Source organism: Cyprinus carpio, chromosome A20 (assembly GCF_018340385.1).
Source record: "Cyprinus carpio isolate SPL01 chromosome A20, ASM1834038v1, whole genome shotgun sequence".
Taxonomy (NCBI): Eukaryota; Metazoa; Chordata; class Actinopteri; order Cypriniformes; family Cyprinidae; genus Cyprinus; species Cyprinus carpio.
Window position 1 is genome coordinate 19,620,364 of NC_056591.1, and position 21,742 is coordinate 19,642,105.

Sequence of the window (21,742 nt, forward strand, 5' to 3'; positions counted from 1 at the left end):
GTATAAATCAATACATAAATAATAATATTTGTAATAAATAAATCATTATTATTAGCCACCCCTTTGGAAATCAGGGAAATAAATTATTTTTCAAATATTAAGTTCTTTTTATTATCAACACCATCAAGAATTTAAGCATAAGCTTTTAGATCAAAAATGTTTTTAGGATCATAAGAAACAAATTCAGTCAAATGAGTCCAAACCTTTGACTGTTAGTGTCAAGTATTTTCATGTTCCTATTGTATTAAAAAGCTAAATGTGCATCATATATAATGCCAATACAATGCAATAATATGTTACCATCAATAAGTTCTTCTTTCAGCTTCGATAGTTCTTTCCTCATCTCCTCTAGAATGTCCTAAAAAGCAAAGCAATACATTTGTAATTAGATTAGAATACTATTTATAATACTCCACAAATCAAAAGGAGTCAAGCAACTCATAAGTGCATGTCACTGAACTGTTTTCATGTCAGTAAGATTCTATATTCGATAAGAATATATACACTAGAGAAGAGAAATGAGCTTCCATGATACTGTGGCAAGAAAAAAAAACTATGCTATGAGTTCTTAATATACTGTAAGCTGTTATATTGAATGCACTTGGCCATGACCGTTTAAATGACAAGAAAACCAGGTTAAGTAGATATATATAATAACAGCAACACTCAGTCACAATTACTGCTGCTATAAGTAACTCTTCGCCGCTAAAAACATTCTCTGGGCAAAGCAGACAGAGCTGAGTGACTTGAGTAACTGTGTTCTTATAGATAAGTAAGACTCTTACATATGTCTTTCATATCTAACATGCTCATTCATACAGAAGGGAGGTATTGCCTTTGTAGAGAGGTCTGTAATTGTACACACCCACAAAAGCATAACTGTGCACTGTCAACCAGTATTTCTCCCTCGGTTTTTTAGGAAGTGCTGAAATACCAAGCACGTTTTTCAACTGAGGAAAAATGAGTAATTGTGCCACTAGCTTTAGTAACACTTTGCCAACCTATTGAGGAAGTGTACACCCCCTCTATCAAACCCTGAAGGGCTAAAAATTTAAACGAGTTTCAGTTCTTCTCAAATTTTGAGAAGTACCTGTTTCAATCTGTCATAGTCGAGAGCTTCTGTTGGCACCCCATTGGCACTTATGGATCCGGTAGGAGTTGGTGTAGACCTTGGTCTAAGGAGAAAAGAATAGCATGAAGCAAAGCTATTTTAGTCACAGAAGTCGACACTGTACAGTCAAGATGCAAAGTTTAGCGACACGCTTTAACAGTCATTTCAGATGCTGTGTAAATCTACACTGTTCAATCACAATTGGTGATTCAAAGAATATACACAGCATTAACATGGGATCATTTCAAGATGTGGAAGGAGAATGCAGGGTATTTCAGATTTCAGGAACTTGAAAACCTTGTACTGCAAAGGAAATACACACATCCAGATATATATGCATAACTGGGTGACATGAAAATGAGCACCACGAGAATTGTATTTCCTTGAGAGGAGCAGCACATTCATCGAAACCAACACATTTGCAAAGTCAGCCCCGAATAGAAAACATTTCAAAGCACAGCAAACCAAAAGACACCATCCACACTTCAGAACACACAATGCAGCTGCCGTATCACTCTCATGCTTGTCTGTAGCTGATTCAGATGGGATACTATTGCCAACACAATAATCACCATAGGGTGGGACATGGAAAGTGAGGAAAATGATGCTTTATCTCTCCCATTGGGAAAGAAATGAATGCTGAAAGTGGGTTGCCTTGTGCAGAAAAGAAGAAGTCAAGCAGATGAGAACACTGACACAGCTTTCAGCAAAAGTTATGTGAGGTACAAGCATGTCCTGCCTGAAGTCTTTGTATCAAAGCTTTCTGCATTTAGAGTGAGAGGATAACTGCCTTATTTGGCAGAATAAACTTAATTAGAAGCACATTTGTAGGGGGAGAGGGAAAGTGTGTTATCTTTGGGGCCAGGTGGACGAATTGGCAAGAGTGGACAAATGCTCCAGCTTTCTGATGCTGCATGACCTTTGGCGACATCTAGTATTGCAGAATTTATCAGGACGCTCTAATAATCATACTATGGGTCAATCCTTCATTGCTTCATTCTATTTCTCAATAAAAAGAAAAATGAAAATGGATGCTTCCCCTTAACTACGGACACTTTATGTGATTGGGAGTGATTGTTATTAAAATAAACAGATTTCCTTCTCTCCCTCCCTCTCTCTTTTTTTTTTACATTAAGATCATATTTAAACTGTCTTTGAAATGCATTACCATGCCTTAATTTTCACTTTTTCAAATGCCTATTATGTATAGATATTGCTTTACTATTTTAAGGATTAATTGATGAATAGAAAGTTCAAAATAACACCATTTGTTTAAAAAAAAGGAAAGGAAAGAAAAAACTTAATTTAAAGGCAGCCTTGTTTAATAAAAGTATTGATTTCTAAAAAAATAAAAAAAATAAAAACTTTTGAACGGTATTGTATATATTTACACAAATTACCACTGTCCCTCAGATCTGGTGCCATTTACATTTTTCAAAAAGTCCACAGAATCAAAGGTTTTCACAGTTGAAGAAACCCCCAAATATTAAATATGCACCTTTATTATAAAAGTAGCAACAGTTTTGAAAAGCATAAAGTATTTTATTTATGCCATTTCATGGTGATTATACTGTTGGCAACAGCAGAATCTTTGTTTATGGGGAAAAAAATAAATAAAGAATAACCGTAGACACCAACCCTCATCCTATTTAGAGAGCACTCTCAGCAAACAAATTCTAGAAAGAGTTCTTAAACTAGCCTCTTATACCTGTTTAAGGAATCATAGTACTTGTCAGTACCCATCTGATTTCTCCATGGTGTGTCCCGTCTGTGAGAGTAAAGAGACTAACCAAGTCAGAGGTCAACAGCGTGGATCTGAACTATGTATACTCATAGTAATCTTCTGAATGCACTGGTTCCAACTCAGGTGAAAGGAGAAATATTTCTATTTCAGTGTAGCCCTATTGAAAAGTGCTTCAACCATTTGTATAATTGTACTTGCAAATGCATGAAAGAATGTCATATACTAAAGCAAAAAGAATAAGCAAATCCTTCAAAAAATGCTGAACAGCTCTGGTACACACAGATCTGATATGAAGCAACAGCACTGTGCTTTAGTGATGTCAAGCACGGGACCCGACTGCCTGCATTCTGACATGCGATTGTGAAGGGCCCCGGCTGCAAGCATGTGATGCAAAGCAGTCGAAGCAACAATAATTCAAATTAGCTTTGAGAAAAGTGGACCTGTTGAAGAATCAGATCCCAAAAGCTGGACATTTCCTTCAAAGGGTATTATGAATTGGTGGAGGTGTAATACACACATTGATTCAACTCATAAAAATGACATGCAAATTATTACCTTCCAATGACTGGTGATTTGCTACCATTCATGGTGTTTGTCCTCTCCCAAGGCTTTCTGGGCATATCTGTAAAAAAAAAAAAAAAATGTAATGAATGTAAAATTTTATTATAATTGCAGTCTCTTATTTCACATAAAAGCTATGGTTATGCTTCAAGGCCCAGACAGTACACTAGACAACAAAATTGTGACCTACTGCAAGTAAAAAAAAAAAAAAAATCTAATAAAAAAAAAAGTTGCATTAGTTTTAGCCTCATAACCAGTGAAAGTTGCATCTGCACCAAAATACCAGACTTTCACTGAACAACAAAAAAAAGGTATAGGAAATGTTTTCACCTCCCTTTTAAATGTTTCCCCATTCATATGACTAACCCAATGATTCTTAAGGAGCATTATTAGAAGGTTAGGTGCATTTTATCATTTGTTTTTAGCATAGTACCTGGTGTGCTACAGGCTGACACTTTTGGAGTTATGGTAGCCTCAATTTCATCCTGACAGAAAAATTAAAAGTTAATCAATCTGAAAATCAGTCACATAAAGGGTATGATCATATAAATAAAATGAAGTAGTCTATATGTACAGATTTAGACAGAGACCGTATACAGCTGAATGAAACTTTATTAACTCACAGCTTTCTGCTCTGGCTCTGGCGATGATCCCTTCTCAGCAATTCTTCTCCTGTATCAAATAAATGGTAGAATCTTAAATTTCATTACATTACTGGATATTACAGCCCTGCCAACCTTGGAACTATTTTTTGAGCACCATCAGTTTGACGGGACTGGACATGGGGTTTATGGAGATTCATATATTCCTAGATAGCTACATTATTACCTGAAGCTTAGTCCTTGATGACTAATGTCAAAATCGTAATTGCACAATGTGCAAAATGCAAGATTTAATGTTATGGTTAGCAGGTCTGCATAGTATGCAACAATACAGTTAGCCCACGTATCAATACATACCTTGGTTTTTATTTCGGTTCAGTTCTGATGGCTTGGCACATCAGAGTATTTTATTGCGATTTGCAATTTAAAATGGTATTTAGAAAAAAAAAGAAAAAAAAAAAAAAAAAACTCCAGTACACTTTAATTAAAACTCCAGCACACTTCTGTACACTGTAGAAAAACAAGGATTATCATGTCTACAAATATCTTTTGAGATAAGTATTATTTTTATGGATTGGCCTATAAACACACGTAATATCGGTTTCATTCATGCTGGTAGTGAAAATCCACATATGCATCACAGAAATAATAGAGCTCCTGATGTTCCATCAAATCCCAAATATGGACAAAGACATCCAGCCATTGCTGTAGCTGAGTCAAAAGAAGATAGAAACATTTTGAATGATAAAACAGACAATACACACGACTGCGATAATGTACACTTTATCTGAGTTCTTCAAGCCATCTTGGGTATTTTTTTATTTGCTAACTGACATAGATAGCCTCTTTTTTTTACAGTATAGAATATATTTTCTGCCTCATTCTGTGATAAGAAGGCAGATAACAAAAGGATTATTATGTGTTATTTCAAACACTCAACTGATGTTGTGGAGTAAAAACATGTTATAATGTTCTCTTTTGTTGGACAACAGGTTTAGAAACATTTCTCATTATAAGTCATTAGTCATTAAGGTGTGTGTTGCTTTTTTGAATGCTTGTTATAAGCAGGGACGCGTTTTCTCATCTAAGTGTGTAAACACATGGGCACACACAAACAGGGCCAGTTTGGAGAGAAATAAAATGCGCTGAAATTATTTAAAAGCAAAATGAAAAAAAAAAAGTAATGACTACTATACTGTCCTCGGTTAAGAAACGAGTCAGATGGCAGGAGTGGAAGGTGGATCAAGCAGGATTTTGTGTTGCTGACAATTTGTGGCCTCTTTTTTTGCACATGTGTCAATCCTCCCTGCTTGATATTTGGGGAATGAACCCAGCACTCAGACTGGCCAAACTCCTCTTCTTTTGCTATTGCTTGATTTGAGTACAGCTCATACACAGAGGCGTAACCAGGTTTTTGCGTAGTTTAGAGTGACAAATCATACCAACATGCTTTGAGGTCAAAATGCGAACAGGTTGGCAGGTCTGGTATTATACAACATTCTGATAATTAATTCTAAAAAAATAACTTTTTATTAGTAAGTTCTGAGATTAATAATTGTTTGAAAACTAGGCTCTGTTTCTATCACTGCAATCATTCTGTGATTAGAGACAGATAAAGCACATAGTTCACCTCCTGGCCAGCAGGGCGCTCATCTCCTCCATCAGACCTCCTCCTCCAGGTAAAGGACCATTTCCACGGGATGCCTCAGGCTTTGCACCACCAGAACTCACCGCAGATCCTGCCAGAGGCTCATCACTCTACAGTAACACATAGGATTTGTTGTAACAGTAACATGTTTGGCATTTTTGATGATATTTAGAAAAAATAAAACTTGTTGTTTTCAGCTTTAGGGTGCAGTGCAGGGTCAGAAATTAACTTTTCTATTAAGGAACAATATATGTCCTCTGGAATTTATTTACTGGGACAATTTATTAATTTATTTTTATTAATTTATTTTTTTTACCTTCTGAGGGCAATTTTTATAATTACCTTATTAAACGTCAAATAATTACATTTAACCAATCACCTCAAGCAATCAGAATATTATGTTGTTACCAAAGCAATGTGATGCAACATGAGCAGATCTAAATTTAATGCTATTCACTAATTTTGACATTTCACTGTAATTGTGACAGCTGAAATAGATTTAGTTTAATTGTGCAGTGGCATTTTTGTTCATTTTGGTGGAAATTTGTTAATTTCTGACCCTGTGAATTGTGCTAACATGCTTCAGGTGAAATTTAATGCAAATGAGAGCTTAACAGTCTTTGAACCCTTACCCTTGGCACTTTCTTTAGCTTTGCTCCAGCAAGGGCGGCTGCGAGCCCAGACAGACCCTTGTTCTCCTCTGTGGTGGGCGAGGGGGTGAATAGACCCAAGGGCAAAGGCGGGGCCGGGGGTGGAGGTGGTGCTGGTGGAGGAGCCTGGCCTGAGGGTGGAGGCGGTGGGCCAGGGGGAGGGGGAGGACCTGTTGGGGTAAGTGTGGGGGGCAGAGGTGGTGGGGAGGAGGAGGGGGCAGGGGGGTGGAGGTCCAGCAGTGGTAGGAGTCACAGTGGAGCTGGGAGGGAGGGGTGGTGGGGGTGGAGGGGTTGGTATCCCCTGTAATGAATCTGCAGTGACAAACAGACAAAAGAACAAGACCATTATAACATGTCTTTATAACTTGCTGTACTGATCAGTTAAACTGACATGTTCTACATCCAAAAAAATACTACTTACCCAAAAATATCAAAAAAATAATAAAAAATAAATCAATATAATATAATATAATATAATACAAACTTACTAATTTCTTTAAAAAATAAAATCCTACTGACCCCCAATTTTTTGAACAGTAGTGTAATATAAATCCATCAATAATAATAATTAAAATAAAATAAACAAATAATAACAAAGACAACAAAAAAAGCTTAAACGTAATAGTGAACGAAGACAGATGACATTAACACATGATGTGAACATACTGAACACTTGTCAATAGCTGATGATCATTAAACCAACTTCCACAAGGAAGAAACTGATGATTTATCATAATATGAAAAATATGTACATCAATTTAACAAAATGCAGTGATGTAATCGGAGTAATGGTTTCATACTATTTTAATCATTCAAATTTAACTTAAAGCTGATATTGCATCACTTTGTATAATGAGGTAAAAATCTTCACAATTCAGGAACAAATCCGCTTAACTATTTTTCACATTTGGCTGTTTTGGATCCAAACAGCTGAAGTTTTTTCAAGTCTATATGACATGCATGCCTGTCAAACACACTCAAGTTAACCATATTAGTGTGTAGAATTTAGCTCAGCGTCAAGCTGCATCATGCATACGAGGTGTGAAGTCTAAAACCTCTTCTATAAATAATTCAGAGGAAGAGTTGATCTTATTTCTTCATTGCTGTGTTGACCTAACCTCACATAAAACGCTCCACTTACTGTATGCAGTATGGAACAAAACAAACAGTCAAGGAAAAAAGTGTAATCAATTTCATTTTCATTAATTTTATTTCTTTTTAAAATAAGGATGTTTCATGAAACAAATGTGTGAATGTGAAGAATAACCAAAGAGGATGTGGTGCATCCAGTTATTGATCATGTAAAGCTTACTGTGAAATGACAGTTCACTTGTACATGTTAACATCTAGAACTTCTTTACCGTAAACCAATAATCAGAATGAGATGGTTGTGATAAACTGCAGAAAAACACTGATGAGAACTAAAGCAATGATATCGCAACTTTGCAGTCTGTGAGACTCAAATCAAAGTTTCACAAGAGAGAGTGGAGATGTGTTTTCATGCCATGCTATTTTACACAATTACGGGCCACACAGATGAGCATCCAATAAACCAATGAACCCAAAAGACAAGACAAACAGCCAAACATTTCCTGAGGACTTTTCATATTGAGCCAAAAAGCAAATCGCCAATTGCAGCCAAAAAAAAGCAACCCAGCTCAACATGGCAGGCCCCCTCCTCGAACCCCGATTAGCGGGTTAGTGGAGGCTGAGCGACACAGAAGAGGCCTTACCCGGCTGGCTGGGGAAGTCAGCAGGCTGAGTGGGCAGCTCTGGAGCAGAGGAGCAGGAGTCTCCCAACCCAGAGTTTACAGAGTGCTCAGCAGAGGCGGGGAAGGCTGTGGAAGGAGAAGGGAGAACAGCAGGCTGGGGTGAGGGATAAGACACAAGGGGAGTGATGGGCAAGGTGGGCGAGGGGGAATACAGTGGCGGTGGAGGGGGTGGCGTTGGGGGCAAAGAAAACGGCTGACTCGACACAGGTGACGAGGCGTGGAAGTGAAGCGAGTTGGGTGGCCCATTGGGTGCTGAGATGGGCGAGGGAGGTTTCTGGGAGAGCGGACTAGGGGCCGGGATCATAATCATCGGGCGAGGACCCGTGGCCTTGCCCGGGGGGCTGCTGATCATGACCGGAGGTGAGGGCGGTAGGGGTGTGAAGTTGTTAGCCATCCAGGCTACGGATTTGGAGGCTGGAGCTGGAGGAGGAGCTGGGGCAGGGGGCGGTGGTGTGGGCGGGGCAGGTTGTCTGCGAGGTACCGTGGCGTAATGAGGCAGGACCGGGTGGAAGGCAGAGCCAAGTGATGTGGCGAATCGGGAGGCCGAGTGGCGCAGGGGCGGGGTCGGAGGAGTGGCTGTGGAGGGCGATGGCGTCGGTGGTGGGTAGCTGGGTGTGGAAGGAGACACGGGTGAGGAGGAGGTGGTCTTGTTGTATTCTGGAGGTGGAGGAGTGTAGAGGGTGCTTTCAAATGCTGCACACAACCAGAGGACAGGACAGGATGGGACAGGACAGGAGGAAGCGGCAACCGTGCAAAGGGAAAGAACACAAGACAAAGAGAGAAAGGGGAAGGAGACAGAAGAGAGAAAGGGGGCAAATGAAGCAAGAAAACCAGCAGAGACCTACAAGACCATCATATGTACTTATTTCTGTCTATGAACAGGGAACACACTGGAATTAGTACAATCAGTTAGCTGTTGACAACATCATGAACTGGAAAAGATCGATCAACTGCAATGCATGTGGTCAAAATGTTACACAAACATCTAGTTTAGCATGTAGTACTTTCAGGAGAGAGCACTGAAGGGTTACTGTAAATCCTGGATGCATGTGTCACATGAGGTTAGTGTCTTAGCTTCGTCACGCACCTGCTAAAGGCTAGTCATCCACTCTCTGCATGTCAAGAATATGCTAATGAAAACCTGCAGTTTTTAAAATTCATTCTAATATGACTGATTTTTGTGCTCAATAAACATTTCTTATTATTATCAATGTTGAAAACTGCATAATATTTTTCTGAAAACCTTTTTTATTAATTCTCTGATGAATAGAAGTTCAAAAGAACAGTATTCATTTGAAATTAGGGTTGCAAAGGGGTGGATAATTTCTGAAATGTTTCCTGTAATTTATCGGAAATGTTCTGCTTCTTTGCAATCCTATTTGAAATATATTTTTTTGTGAAATTATAAATGTCTTTACTGTCACAGATGTAACTGATGGCTAGGCTTAGAGTGCAACACAGTTTTATACAGTATATACATAACGGGAGCCCTGTCTCTCGGTTTACTAGGGCAAGGGCTGTTTATTTATTAAGTGCAAGTAAATTCTTGTTTAGGTTTATGGTGAGATTGCACTGTAAGAGTCACTGCCTGCCATATGTTGGCCAAATCTTTCTGCTCTAGTGATTCTCATAAGCAGCCTGCAGACACAGCTACCCTCCTGCTGCGTGAAGCCCACCACGCCCCCCTGAGCACTCTTCAAAATACACATCAACACACAGACAAACACAAATTATCATGCCCTACATTCAGGTCATCTCCTTATTAACACTTTCCCATTATTCACGCTGGCTTCATGACTTAAGTACAGCTGATTTCTCTTTATCCTTTATTGTAAATTATAATGTAACCTATCTGTACCTTGCTTTCTTCCATTTCACTTGCCACCTCTGCCTTTCCACACTATTAGCTTTGACAAGCAGACCACATGACCCATGATGTAGCGCAGTATGTTCACCAAAGTGACTTAATGAAATTCTTCCACTCCTAAAGCACAGGCGGTCAAATGGCAAGACCTATCGGCTGTGCTCCAGAGAGACTAATCTCACTTTATTAAATCAACTAGGGATCCTCACATACTGTTTTTAATACTAATGAGTTTATTAATTTAGCATGAATATAACTGTATATACATCTCTGAAGTGAAAAAGTGAAAATAGTTTTGGCTATAATTGCACACCAATACCAAGTACTTGAAATTATTTATCCCTACTAATGATATAGATTTTTGTTGCATCCATTCAGTGAAATGTCAGGGCATTTATTGGATAATTCTTACCAAAAAGCAGAATTCTCCAAGACATGACTCAGAAAAGTCACTGAGCCAAGACAAGATCCACTAAAAATACAACTGCCATACAGAAAGACTTCATTCCAGACAGAGAACTCAATCTGGTGTCAATTCAACACTCAGAATAAAACATTAAAAGCACCAGCCAGTCAATTCTGCAGTGAGAAACACATCAACTGTAGACAAGCTGTTCAATGATTTGTCTAGAAAGAAAGCACTTTAAAAAAAACAACACTGAAGCATTTATATCAGACATTTGTGATCAGTATGTAAAAAGAGTATCACTGTTCTAATCTAATACAAGGCAGAAAGACAGTCACAATGCACATTTCACTGCCAGTGAATAAAGCTTCAGTTTTCTGTACAATGACGTCTCCTTCACAAATCTGATTGTCAGTGTGTTAAGGTGTAACACGACCGGTTGTGTTAGTAGTAATCTAGATTCAACACATCCCTGAGCAATTGACACTGCTATGGAAAAATGCATCTTGCTATATGCAAACTATTGCATCACCTCCAAATAACACAGATTATTTGATACAATGATCACACATGCACTATGCTAAACTGCTCAAATGTTTAACACTTGAAATGACAATTTCGCCTATCTAAGCCTGAGGCCAGACCTCTCACACATTATCTGTGCAATAAACATCCCTGCCCCCACACTGAGAAGAAAAAGGCCTATTTTTTTCCACATGCTTCTGAGAAATGTATGCAATGTGATGTGATGAACTCAATACAGACCCTTATTATATAGTTACCTTATTTAGTTTCTTACCGAAAGTTCCTGGTCTTTTTGTGAACAATTCATCTGCGCATGTTATTTTAAATCCCCCCCCCATTTGTGTTGATGATTGCTAAAGATCCATAGCCTCTCTCTACTGTAAATTCTCGAGTTCTGGCAGGTTAACCCATAATCCTAGTGGGCTGTACACAGGACAGCATGAGGGAAATGTGGTTAGTGTGTGCAGCTCTCCTTGAGTTTCGTCATCTTTCAAGCTGTTGATTCAGACTCTTCCAACATACTGACAGATGGACACGTCAGGAGAAGATCGCCTATTGATATATTAAGACGCAAGTAGGTACTGACCCTTCCTTTATATAAACAACAGCCTTACGTAGAACTAGAGGCCAAGTACATACTAAAAATGTTTTTTACAGCAAGAACAACAAAAGGAAACATCCAAACCAGAGATGCACAACATCGGATATCAGTGGAATTTATTCATTTAATTTTTATCTGTGATGTCCATTATTGGATATTAACTTTTGGTCACTTGTTTCCGCCAATTTTTAGATGTTAAATTATGCTTAAATCTTAGAGGGATAAGTCTAGATCACAAAAGATTTAACCCTTTAAGAACATTGCAATCTTATAATACACAATTTACCTTTTTATTCAAACAAACTTTTTTCTTTATCAGATCCCCAAATTAATATTTATCCATATTTCATATTGCATATTATATTGTTGTTTATTCACTCAAGTATCGCAACACTGATTTAACATCAACAAGAACAGCACTGATTTTAGTTTTTTTGTGAATGTGGCGAGTTATTTTTTAGACAAAATAGTACAGATTTTTAAACCGTTGTTTATTGGTTATTAGCCACGGCACAGAAATCAGCCAGAATTGTAACATCAGTGCATACCCAGTCCGAACGCATTGTAAACTTTAAGGAAAAATTGTTTTTGAAAATGAAATTTCAAGGGTATAATAACTGCAACACTGTAAGAAATGATTTCTGATTGACACTAACAGCATTTCACAGGCATTTGCATGCTAAGCATAGTGTACGACAGAAGAAAAGCCACTTGTATTGTTAGTTTGTGTTAAAATCTCACTCATTTTTTGATTCCAGCCCGTCTTGTCTACATCTTATCTGTCAATTCTATCCATTAAAAGACGTTAAAAAGAGAAAATAAAGATGCTCACCGGCGTTGGAGATGCGTCTCCCTCTCTCCCAGTCCATCTGCTCTCTGTCCAGCTGCTCTTGGTGCTCCCTTTCTTGCTTCTCTCTCTCAGCACGCTCTCTTTCCATCAGCTCCCGCTCGGCATGCTCCCGTTCCTGGCGTTCTCGCTCTAGCTGCTCCTGCTCTTGACGCTCACGCTCGAGGCGCTCCTGACGTTCCTGCTCGTTACGTTCCCTCTCCAGACGTTCTCGCTCCAGACGCTCCCGTTCCTGACGCTCCCGTTCTAGCATCTCTCGTTCCTGCCGTTCCCGCTCTAGCCGCTCTCGCTCCAGTCGTTCCCTCTCTTGCTCCTTCTGACGCTGGAGCTCTTGCAGCTGCCTGAGGACATATGAGAGTAGAAGGTAATGCGTGAGTGCACAGTGAACCTACAACTTTTCAATTTCCAGGTAAGACCTTTAACAAGTTTGCCACACCACCCCAGTATCAGATTCTGATTTGGTTTTGGTACAATGTACAATACAATTTAAAAGTCTAGATCAATAATAATAATAATAAATATTATTATTATTTTAACATTTAACACAACATTTAGCAATAAATCAGCATATTAGACTGATTTCTGAAGGATGATGTGACACTGAAGACTGGAGTAATGGCTGCTGACAATTCAGCTTTGTCACCACAGGAATGAAATACATTTTAAAATATATTAAAAACATTTAGTTTAAATTGTAATTACTTCACAATAGTACTGTTTTACTGTAATGCAGTCTTGGTGAGCATAAGAGACTTATTTCAAGAACATTTAAAAAAAAAAATCTTACAGTCCCCAAATTTTTTAGTCTCTGCCTATTGAAATAAACGGGCTGTTGGGGGAATTAACAAGATGGCCTTAAAGGGCCTTTGGGACATATTCAATAAGAAAGGCTTTTATAGATGACAAATAAAAATGAATTGCTTTCTTCCAGATACTGAGACAGATGCTGAGACAGACACTGGAATACAAGCAGCGCAGTACATCATATCCTACACTAGAGGGCAGCACACTCAAATGGGTAACAAGAGGTGTAAGAAGTGCCAACTTCAGCATCCAGACCAGCTCGCCTGCAGATGTTCTGCTAAGTAAGGGTTTATGAAAGATTTGCTTGTCTGTCCTCTTGTGCTTAATCAGCATCCAGCACATCCTCATGCCCAGAATTTCAGTGTGTAATTACATTAGAGAGCCAGAGACATTTGGACTGTGGACATCGGGGACAGTAAATGAAGAAAAACGGGCTGTTTGCAGCTCTGGCGCTGAAGAAGGACAGATGGACCTAACTCGAAGACGAGGGGTTGGACAAATTGGAGAGCATTCATGAATGAAAGCAAAAGAGCCTAACAATATGAAGAGCCATCATGTAAGGTTCTTCTTCCAGACTGTCCTTAAAGGGATACTCCACCCCAAAATGAAAATTTTGTCATTTATCACTTACCCCCACGTTGTTCCAAACCCTTAAAAGCTTTGTTTGTCTTCGGAACACAATTTAAAATATTTTGGATGAAAACCGGGAGGGCTGTGACTGTCCAATAGACTGCCAAGTAAATTACACTGTCAAGGTCCAGAAAAGTATGAAAGACTTCATCAGAAAACTCCATCTGCCATCAGTGGTTCAACCGTAACGTTATGAAGCAACAGGAACACTTTTTGTAAGCAAAGAAAACAAAAATAATGACTTTATTCAACAATTCCTTATTCAAAAACATCTCATCCTTGTCTCTCCACATCACTGTATGCTGCGTATGCTCTTCTGTATCAGCCACGCCACAAGGCGCTGTTTTCTTTCAAATCAAGGCTAAATACATGTAGAAACAGCGCATCCTTGTGGCGTGGCTGATACAGAAGAGCATACGCAGCATACGGTGATATGGAGTATTCTCATCACTTCATAATGTAACGGCTGAACAACTGATGGCAGATGGACTTTTCTGACGATGTCTTTCATACTTTTCTGGACCTTGACAGTGTAACTTATTTGGCATTCTATGGGACAGTCACAAGCCTCCCGGTTTTCATCCAAAATATCTTAAATTGTGTTCCGAAGATGAACGAAGCCTTTACAGGTTTGGAACAACATGGGGGTAAGTGATTAATGACAAAATTTTCATTTTGGGGTGGAGTAACCCTTTAACATGTTTTTCATCATTTTACTTCAAAGAAACATTAACCAAAAATTAATTCTGTCATTACTAACAATCAAGTTGTTTCAAACATGCTATAACAGTATAGGGGCATTTCTAATGGCAAGAGGAAAAGCTGTGGAGTGAATGATGAGACAATTTTAAAAATAGTTTGTGAAATCAGAAAGCTGTCATGGGAAACTGGATAGATGATAAACAACACATCATCAAGGTCTTGTCATCAAAGTTTGCATTAAAACAGATGATCCTGCTCTCCCACATGTCTTTTTGTATCAATGGGCATACCTGATGTCATTTCCTGGGAACTTGCCAGACACACCTTCCACTCAGCATGAGTGTCATCATCACCATGACAAATACCAGCATAGGTGCAGTGACATCATGCCTCCACATGTTTCCAAAGAAGAAAACAAGATGGGAAAACCACACCTCAATCCAAGACCCATTTAGAAGAGCAAGTTTATGCCTAAGGCTCCAACGAATGCAGTCACACCTGAATCGATAGTCACTCCTGCTCTCTCATCAGTTCTGTCATTCAAATATAATACAAACAAAAAAATATCATTATCAAGTAACTGCAACACACTCTCTAAACTACTGGGTCATTCACATTTATAAACCCATCCAAAACAAATACAAAACAAGATCAGTATCAAATATTTTATTTTTCATTTAATAAAATTCTGCATTTGCATATGTACATTTGATTAAATACTGAACAATATTTGCATCATCACTTGCCTTAAAAACATTACAAACCACTCCTACTCTAGCAACTGTTGTCATCTGCCTTATTATCAGGCTCTTTTCTACTGAAGTTTACCGAATATATCCAGAAATATAGTAAAACACTGTCTAGGCACTTAAAATAGTGACACAATGTACTTTACCCTGTTTTTGAGTTGGGGGCATGTTAGCAAGAAAATATGGCGGACACAACAGATGCAGCATTTATATTGCTGGCAAATTCATTACAAATTAGCACCACAAATTATTATTTTTTATATTTAATATGAAACTAAGTAAGGTGTCTTAACAAGGGTCGATTCTTGAACATCTGAAATGGATAGAACAAATGCAACTGGGTTTAGTCGAGGGGGAATAAAACTATACAGAGCTATCAGTGAATCCACAAGGGCTACTATGAAAATCTTCTGAAAGGAGCTTCCATATGCTTGGTCTACTGCCCGAGTTCTCTATATCTGCTTAATTTAGTAGCCTTGTTTCACAGTTGTTCTTGTACCTGGCTTCCCAGAGGATGTATTCTGAGCCACTCCATTATGAAATGCTGTTGAGGCATGGATTGCTGAGAGCGTGTCCCACTTCCCCCAAAATCCCTGCTGAGCCTGAGCCAAGCTCTCAGAGATGTAATTAAAGAGCAGAGGAAGCCTTGTTTATATCTGTGATCATATACTACCCCAAAAGACCATGGCAGCCATACCGGAGCCATCCATAAGTCATCCCTGAATAGGGATTTAGTGCAAGCACCCTACAGAGATAGGGTCAAATGGATATGTGATATGAGAGGCCTATATTTAATTTCCATGACACATATGGGTTAGGCGAGGTTAACTTTTCATGATGCAATTGCCGTGCAATCCCAGTGATCCTACAGGGGTGGAGAGGTCATAATAATATCAAGGGCTTCTTGTTTTCGGAAGCTGCTGAAAATAAACCTAGAACAAACATCACTTTAAACCAAACTGGCATTTGACCAACAGGAAAAAAGGATTTATGGGATCAAATGTGTGCGCTCCTTGTTTCTTAAATAAGAACGACACCCCAGACCTGTTTGCAAGTTCAGTTCGCACCATTTCGGTTGAGAGCTTTATTTGTGCGTAATCCTATTGGACACATATACATTCCCTGGCATAGGAGATCACAACATTCTGAAATAACGAGCAGCACAAACACTTAAAATTAGAAGCGGGCCCTGCTCTCTCAGGCAAGAGACTGGAAGGGGCCAAAATACGGGGTTGAGGGGTTCAGCATCCTGGGCTGCTACACTAAGAGCTTACTTTAGTAGGCCTTTTTTGATTTTCATATGTATCGGAACTTTCTGACCATGTCAGGTAAACAAGCACTCTAGTTCTTCAACATTCCAGTGCAATTATGTAATAATCCTTTTCAACAAAACACGTGGTCACTTAAAAGTATGGTTTTGTTCCACTGTAATGACAGTGAAGCATGACAGGGATTGTTCTCATATTTTGGAACAGAACCAGAGACACTTGTCAAAGGGTCATCCAATATTCTGTCAAGAAGTTAAACCTGACACAGAGTCGGCAAGTCAAGAACTGTATATAAAAATTAGAAAAACAATGATCAAATAGCAGACATTTGATCAAAAACAATATCAGTTTGGAATCTACGTTAATTAAGGGCAATGGAAAAACTACAAGCAATGCAAAATTTCCTTACTTCCCCCCCTCAAACACCCCGTTCTCGAACATGGAATAAGGGCTTAAAAGATGATAAACATGCAGCAGATCCATTTATTGGCGTCTCCGTTCCTGACATCAGTTACCAAGGAAACAGTAGCGAAGAGAGTGTAGGCGGTTCACAGCCTGATTCAGAATGTCTTCCAACAACTTACTACAACAGATTCTAAAGGCAGTATGACTTCATTGGATTTTTAAAACATTGGTCATAATACAATAGAAAATACAGGAAAATAAGATACAGAAAAATCTTTTTTTTTTCAAAACAAAACATAAAATTATTTATTGCATAGAAAAACAATTACATTGGTACATGTCAAGTCGTTACATTACCCTACTATAAAATACTCTATTAGGAATCCTATTTGTGGAGTATTTTGTCTAATTTTACTGGAAAAAAAATAAAATAAATAAAATTAAATAAATAAATAAAAAATCTTATCTTACCTGTCTTCAGAGATTCTATCTTTACAAGTGTGTTTTGTTCTACTGCACTAGCAGATTTTTTCACCTATTTTAAATATAAAGTAATATATGTATATAGATAGATATATAGATAGATAGATAGATAGATAGATATATATATATATATATATATATATATATATATATATATAAATATAAAATACACTTACAATCTATGAAAACACTTTAATATCTTTGTTAGATTTAAGTAAATTCAACTTTTTAGGATTTAAAAAAATATTTTACTGGTCAAAAAACAACTCATTTAAAACTCATTTACTTCTAACTCATTAAGAAGTAATGTATGTGAAGTTGTGTATATCATTTCCAACTTGAAGACACCAAAATGCTGATGGAAGATTAGTGGTATAGAAGAAAATCATGAGCAGTCAAAAATATCACAACAAAACAGGGCAAATTACTGCAATGCTTGAAAAACTGAAAAATAATTATATGCAGAAAAAAAGCCAACACTGACTAAAAAAAATGACAGACCGTTGTGAGAAAGTGAGCAGAATGAGCACCATATTGAAGTCTTTTTGGCACGTGCAATTCCCTTCTCTCCTGGAAAGGCCCGGCAATTTGGTTAACATCGGCTGTGTCCAAGCTAAGCCATATGGTGTCTTTTGCAAGACTTCCTCCAAAATTTCAACAGATTTGGGCCCAGCTCACTGATTCCCCCTTACACAGAAGGAAGAACATCTTTAAAAAGAGAGGGCAGTGCAGCACATCGCGAAAGAGCTCAGAAAGCAGGAAGTGGGCTTTCTCTAGCTGAAGGGTCATTCATGAAGAGATGACAGACATCCGGACATGGCTGCCGATGCATCTGGGTGCATTATTGTGCTGAAGTGTGAAGAAGTGGCTATGATTATGACAATCAGCTTTAAATGATGCCATAAGTCTGCTAATGAGGTGGTGGCTCTTTTCTCGCCCTGCTAGCTGGGTATGGTTGGGGGAAATGTTCTTTTGTGTCTCCACCTGACAGATGTGCTGAAAGCTGGCAGAGCAGTAAACCTGCATCAGTGTCCCAATGACTATTTTTATCCTCCCATTATACCACTTCCATGTCTTTTTAATCAAATACTAACACAGCATATTTTTGGCTCACAGAGTCGACCCACATGTCACTGCGGTTCTACTGGAGCTGGAATGGCCTGTAGAAATAAATGAAAGCTAAAAATTATACTTTCATACAAGTAATCCCCTGGAAACCGTAATCCTTGATATCCTAGTGATGGGAGACATAGCCAAATATTTATTTTTCCCAGCATGAAGGTAATACAAATATAGCATGTCTCAGTACAGGGAATGGCATGCAGTTAGGCCCAAAGGCATATAAATGCCCCACAAGATCATTCTTGAGGTCGTTCAAGAACTTTGTGTCATCATTTCATCGTGAGGTTTACAGAAATGCTCAAGTCTCTAATTCAAAGCATGTGTGTCTCCACACTAAAACTCTCCACAAAATTAAAAGACAAAAATAATAAAATCCCGAAACATTCTAAGCCTCAAACAGAGTTGTTCTTTTGCACAAACAAACAAAAATGGACACAGACTCATACTAAAAGAATTTAGATGTGAAAACAGAGAACAGAGTGACAAATCCTATTGAAGTCTCTATTTTAAGTTCAAAACTGCACTTTTCAGTCATTGCATCAATATAATTGTTACTACAAGTATTAGGATATTATGCAACACTAATTTCCTCATAATCGTGTCATTTTAAAGTTGTCTGCACTGGTCAAACTTGTATGCTATTAAGATAAAGAGAACTTTGTGTTAAAAAAAATGGTCATGTAGTGCATTAAAGTTTTTTAAAGAATAAAGAATGAAGAAAAATGTCTTTTCAAAGTAACTGTTCAGAGAAAATCAGTTGGTGCACTCTGAAAATAACTCAAATTCGTCTTAGCACCTTCCATGCAAGCATGTGACCTTTATTTTTAAGTGACCTCTGAAACCCTTTGACAAATCTTATTCATGCCACCAGAGTCCTGTGGCCTGTCTGACAGCACGATTAATTCATCTTCTGACAGTATGCAGATGCCCTGATGGCTGTTTATATACTGACTGTGAGAAACCTGCCTCTCATTCCTTTCTACTGCTCTCCTTCTCAGCAGCATTGTATCAAGTTTGCATCATGAGATGACATCAGACACCAAGCATGCTTTCAGTTCCATTGACTGCAATAGCTAAATATGGCTGTGGGTCGGCACGCTGTGTCCGGCCGGGTGGGCGGCAGCAGGCCAACTCTATTACACGCACTCAATGACATTCTTTCAGAGAATATGAGCCCTTTTCTTTCTGGCTGATCTTCCACAGACAGGGGAAAATATCCTTATAAGGAACATTTCCACTATTTGTACACTACAACACCTGACTGATGAACAAGATGTTAGAATGTATGAATGACTGTTTCAACTTCCTTAAAGGGATAGTTCACGCCAAAATAATTACTACTAACCCTCATGTTTCTTTTGAGTGAATTAAAAACAATATGCAACCAGTGGTGTCTGATTTCTAAATTTAATGACTTTTATGAGTTGGTTCTTTAATGATTAGTTCAAAAAGAACCTTTATTTTACACTCCGTTCTGCATATACATACTACATACTTGTTATAGTAATTACAATAACTGGGTAATAACTATACTAACCCTGAAACTACCCCTTTACCTAATCCTAACCCATGTAGTTACCTTATAGTATCCAGTACTTTCTTAGGTAAGTACACTGTAAACACAGGTAAGTGCACATACTGTAAAATAAAGAGTAACCGAAATAATTAAGAGTCTCTATTATATGCAAGCAAAATGCACAATTAAATATATCCAATTGAAACTGAACTGAACAGAGTTGTGAAAAAAAGTACCATAAAAGAAGCCATGCATAGCTATGATAGAATTTCAAAAAGTTGGATCCAGTGTTATTGTTAACAAATAAATATTAAAAAGTATCTTCATTTCTGTCATGACAACTCTCGGAGAGATTGACATGGTAATGTACATGACAATGTTAATGTATTTGGTCTTGGCGGAATAGATCTGCTACGCTGCTGCTGCGGCAGAGCAAGTACCGAGACCTGCTACTGCCAATACATCCACAGCATGCTGCTGTGAGCATGTAGGAAATACTGCTGCTGCACATAACACATGAACTTTTAGGGGGAAGTCGTGGCCTAATGGTTAGAGAGTTTGACTCCTAACTCTAAGGTTGTGGGTTTGAGTCTCAGGCCGGCAATACCACGACTGAGGTGCCCTTGAGTAAGGCACTGAAGCCCAAACTGCTCCCCTGGCGCCACAGCATAAATGGCTGCCCACTGCTCCAGGTGTGTGTTCATGGTGTGTGTGTGTTCACTGCTTTGTGTGTGCACTTTGGATGGGTTAAATGCACAGCACGAATTGCGTCACATGTCACGTCACGTCACTTTTTTGAATAACCCCATAGCATACATGAATCACCTTGTAACAGATCTATACAGGTGGAGCTGGGGATGGTGGAGGGTTTCTGAAGTGCACTGCCGACTGCTACAGCAAACAAAGCCAGGTATTTGAATATTGAGCAGTGAGCTCATTGGCTACTGATACAGGAGAAAACCAATCAGCTGTGCAATGTAATAATGATGTCATTAGGTCAGATTGAGTTAGACCTATTAGACTGTGCCATCTAGAGTTTCATGCCAGAACTCTGTATTAATTGAAACTAGGTTGAAAATAACAAAGCCATTGAAATATAAAAAATGAATAAAGGACAAAGGCACAAATTACTAAAATGTAAACTAACATTAAGATATAAACTGAATAAATAGCTAACAAGCTATTATATGTTAATTTCAAAATATTGAAAAGATATACAATTTTATACAAATAATACTAAAACTGTGTGGGTCCCATCATTTATTTTCACAGTACCCAACACTTTCTACATCCTCAAAATTCTGTGATGCAACATTATTTTTGAAAAATAGCCAGAAGGGAAGGCCAAAGCTATTAAGCCCTCCACAGAATTTAACAATACAAAAGAAAGCACTGTCTGCCCCACACTATTTTAATAACTCCCAAAACACCGCCTTGATGTGACATGCACATGATTATAAATCAGTATCGTGTCTGCAGTGTACTTAAGACATGCACCCTCCTCAGGCGATTCACTATGCTGTGGAGCATGTATGTCTGGAGCCAAACGATGTTTGTTATTCAGGACGCGCAGCGTTGTCCAACGCCGTCCTCGCCTGGCTCACAGCACGGAGGGAATACACCAATGGTTAATGTTTAACAGGCTGCAGGGGCTCTGCAGATAAAGCCTGTGAAGATTTGACATTTCTTCTGTAGCAGAGAAGTAGGACATGACCACTGCTGAGTCACCACC

The 21,742-nt window shown here is 38.5% G+C and overlaps 1 protein-coding gene across 1 annotated transcript in view; it reads right to left on the reverse strand.

The window, feature by feature from the left end:
* Positions 1-21,742, reverse strand: part of LOC109080220 (protein enabled homolog) — a 59,237-nt gene that overhangs the window by 2,634 nt on the left and 34,861 nt on the right. The window contains 10 exon segments of the mRNA XM_042778022.1: positions 301-358; positions 1,091-1,175; positions 3,411-3,477; positions 3,850-3,901; positions 4,040-4,088; positions 5,649-5,776; positions 6,299-6,542; positions 6,544-6,628; positions 8,050-8,781; positions 12,317-12,672. Coding sequence (XP_042633956.1) covers positions 301-358; positions 1,091-1,175; positions 3,411-3,477; positions 3,850-3,901; positions 4,040-4,088; positions 5,649-5,776; positions 6,299-6,542; positions 6,544-6,628; positions 8,050-8,781; positions 12,317-12,672 — 1,856 coding nt within the window.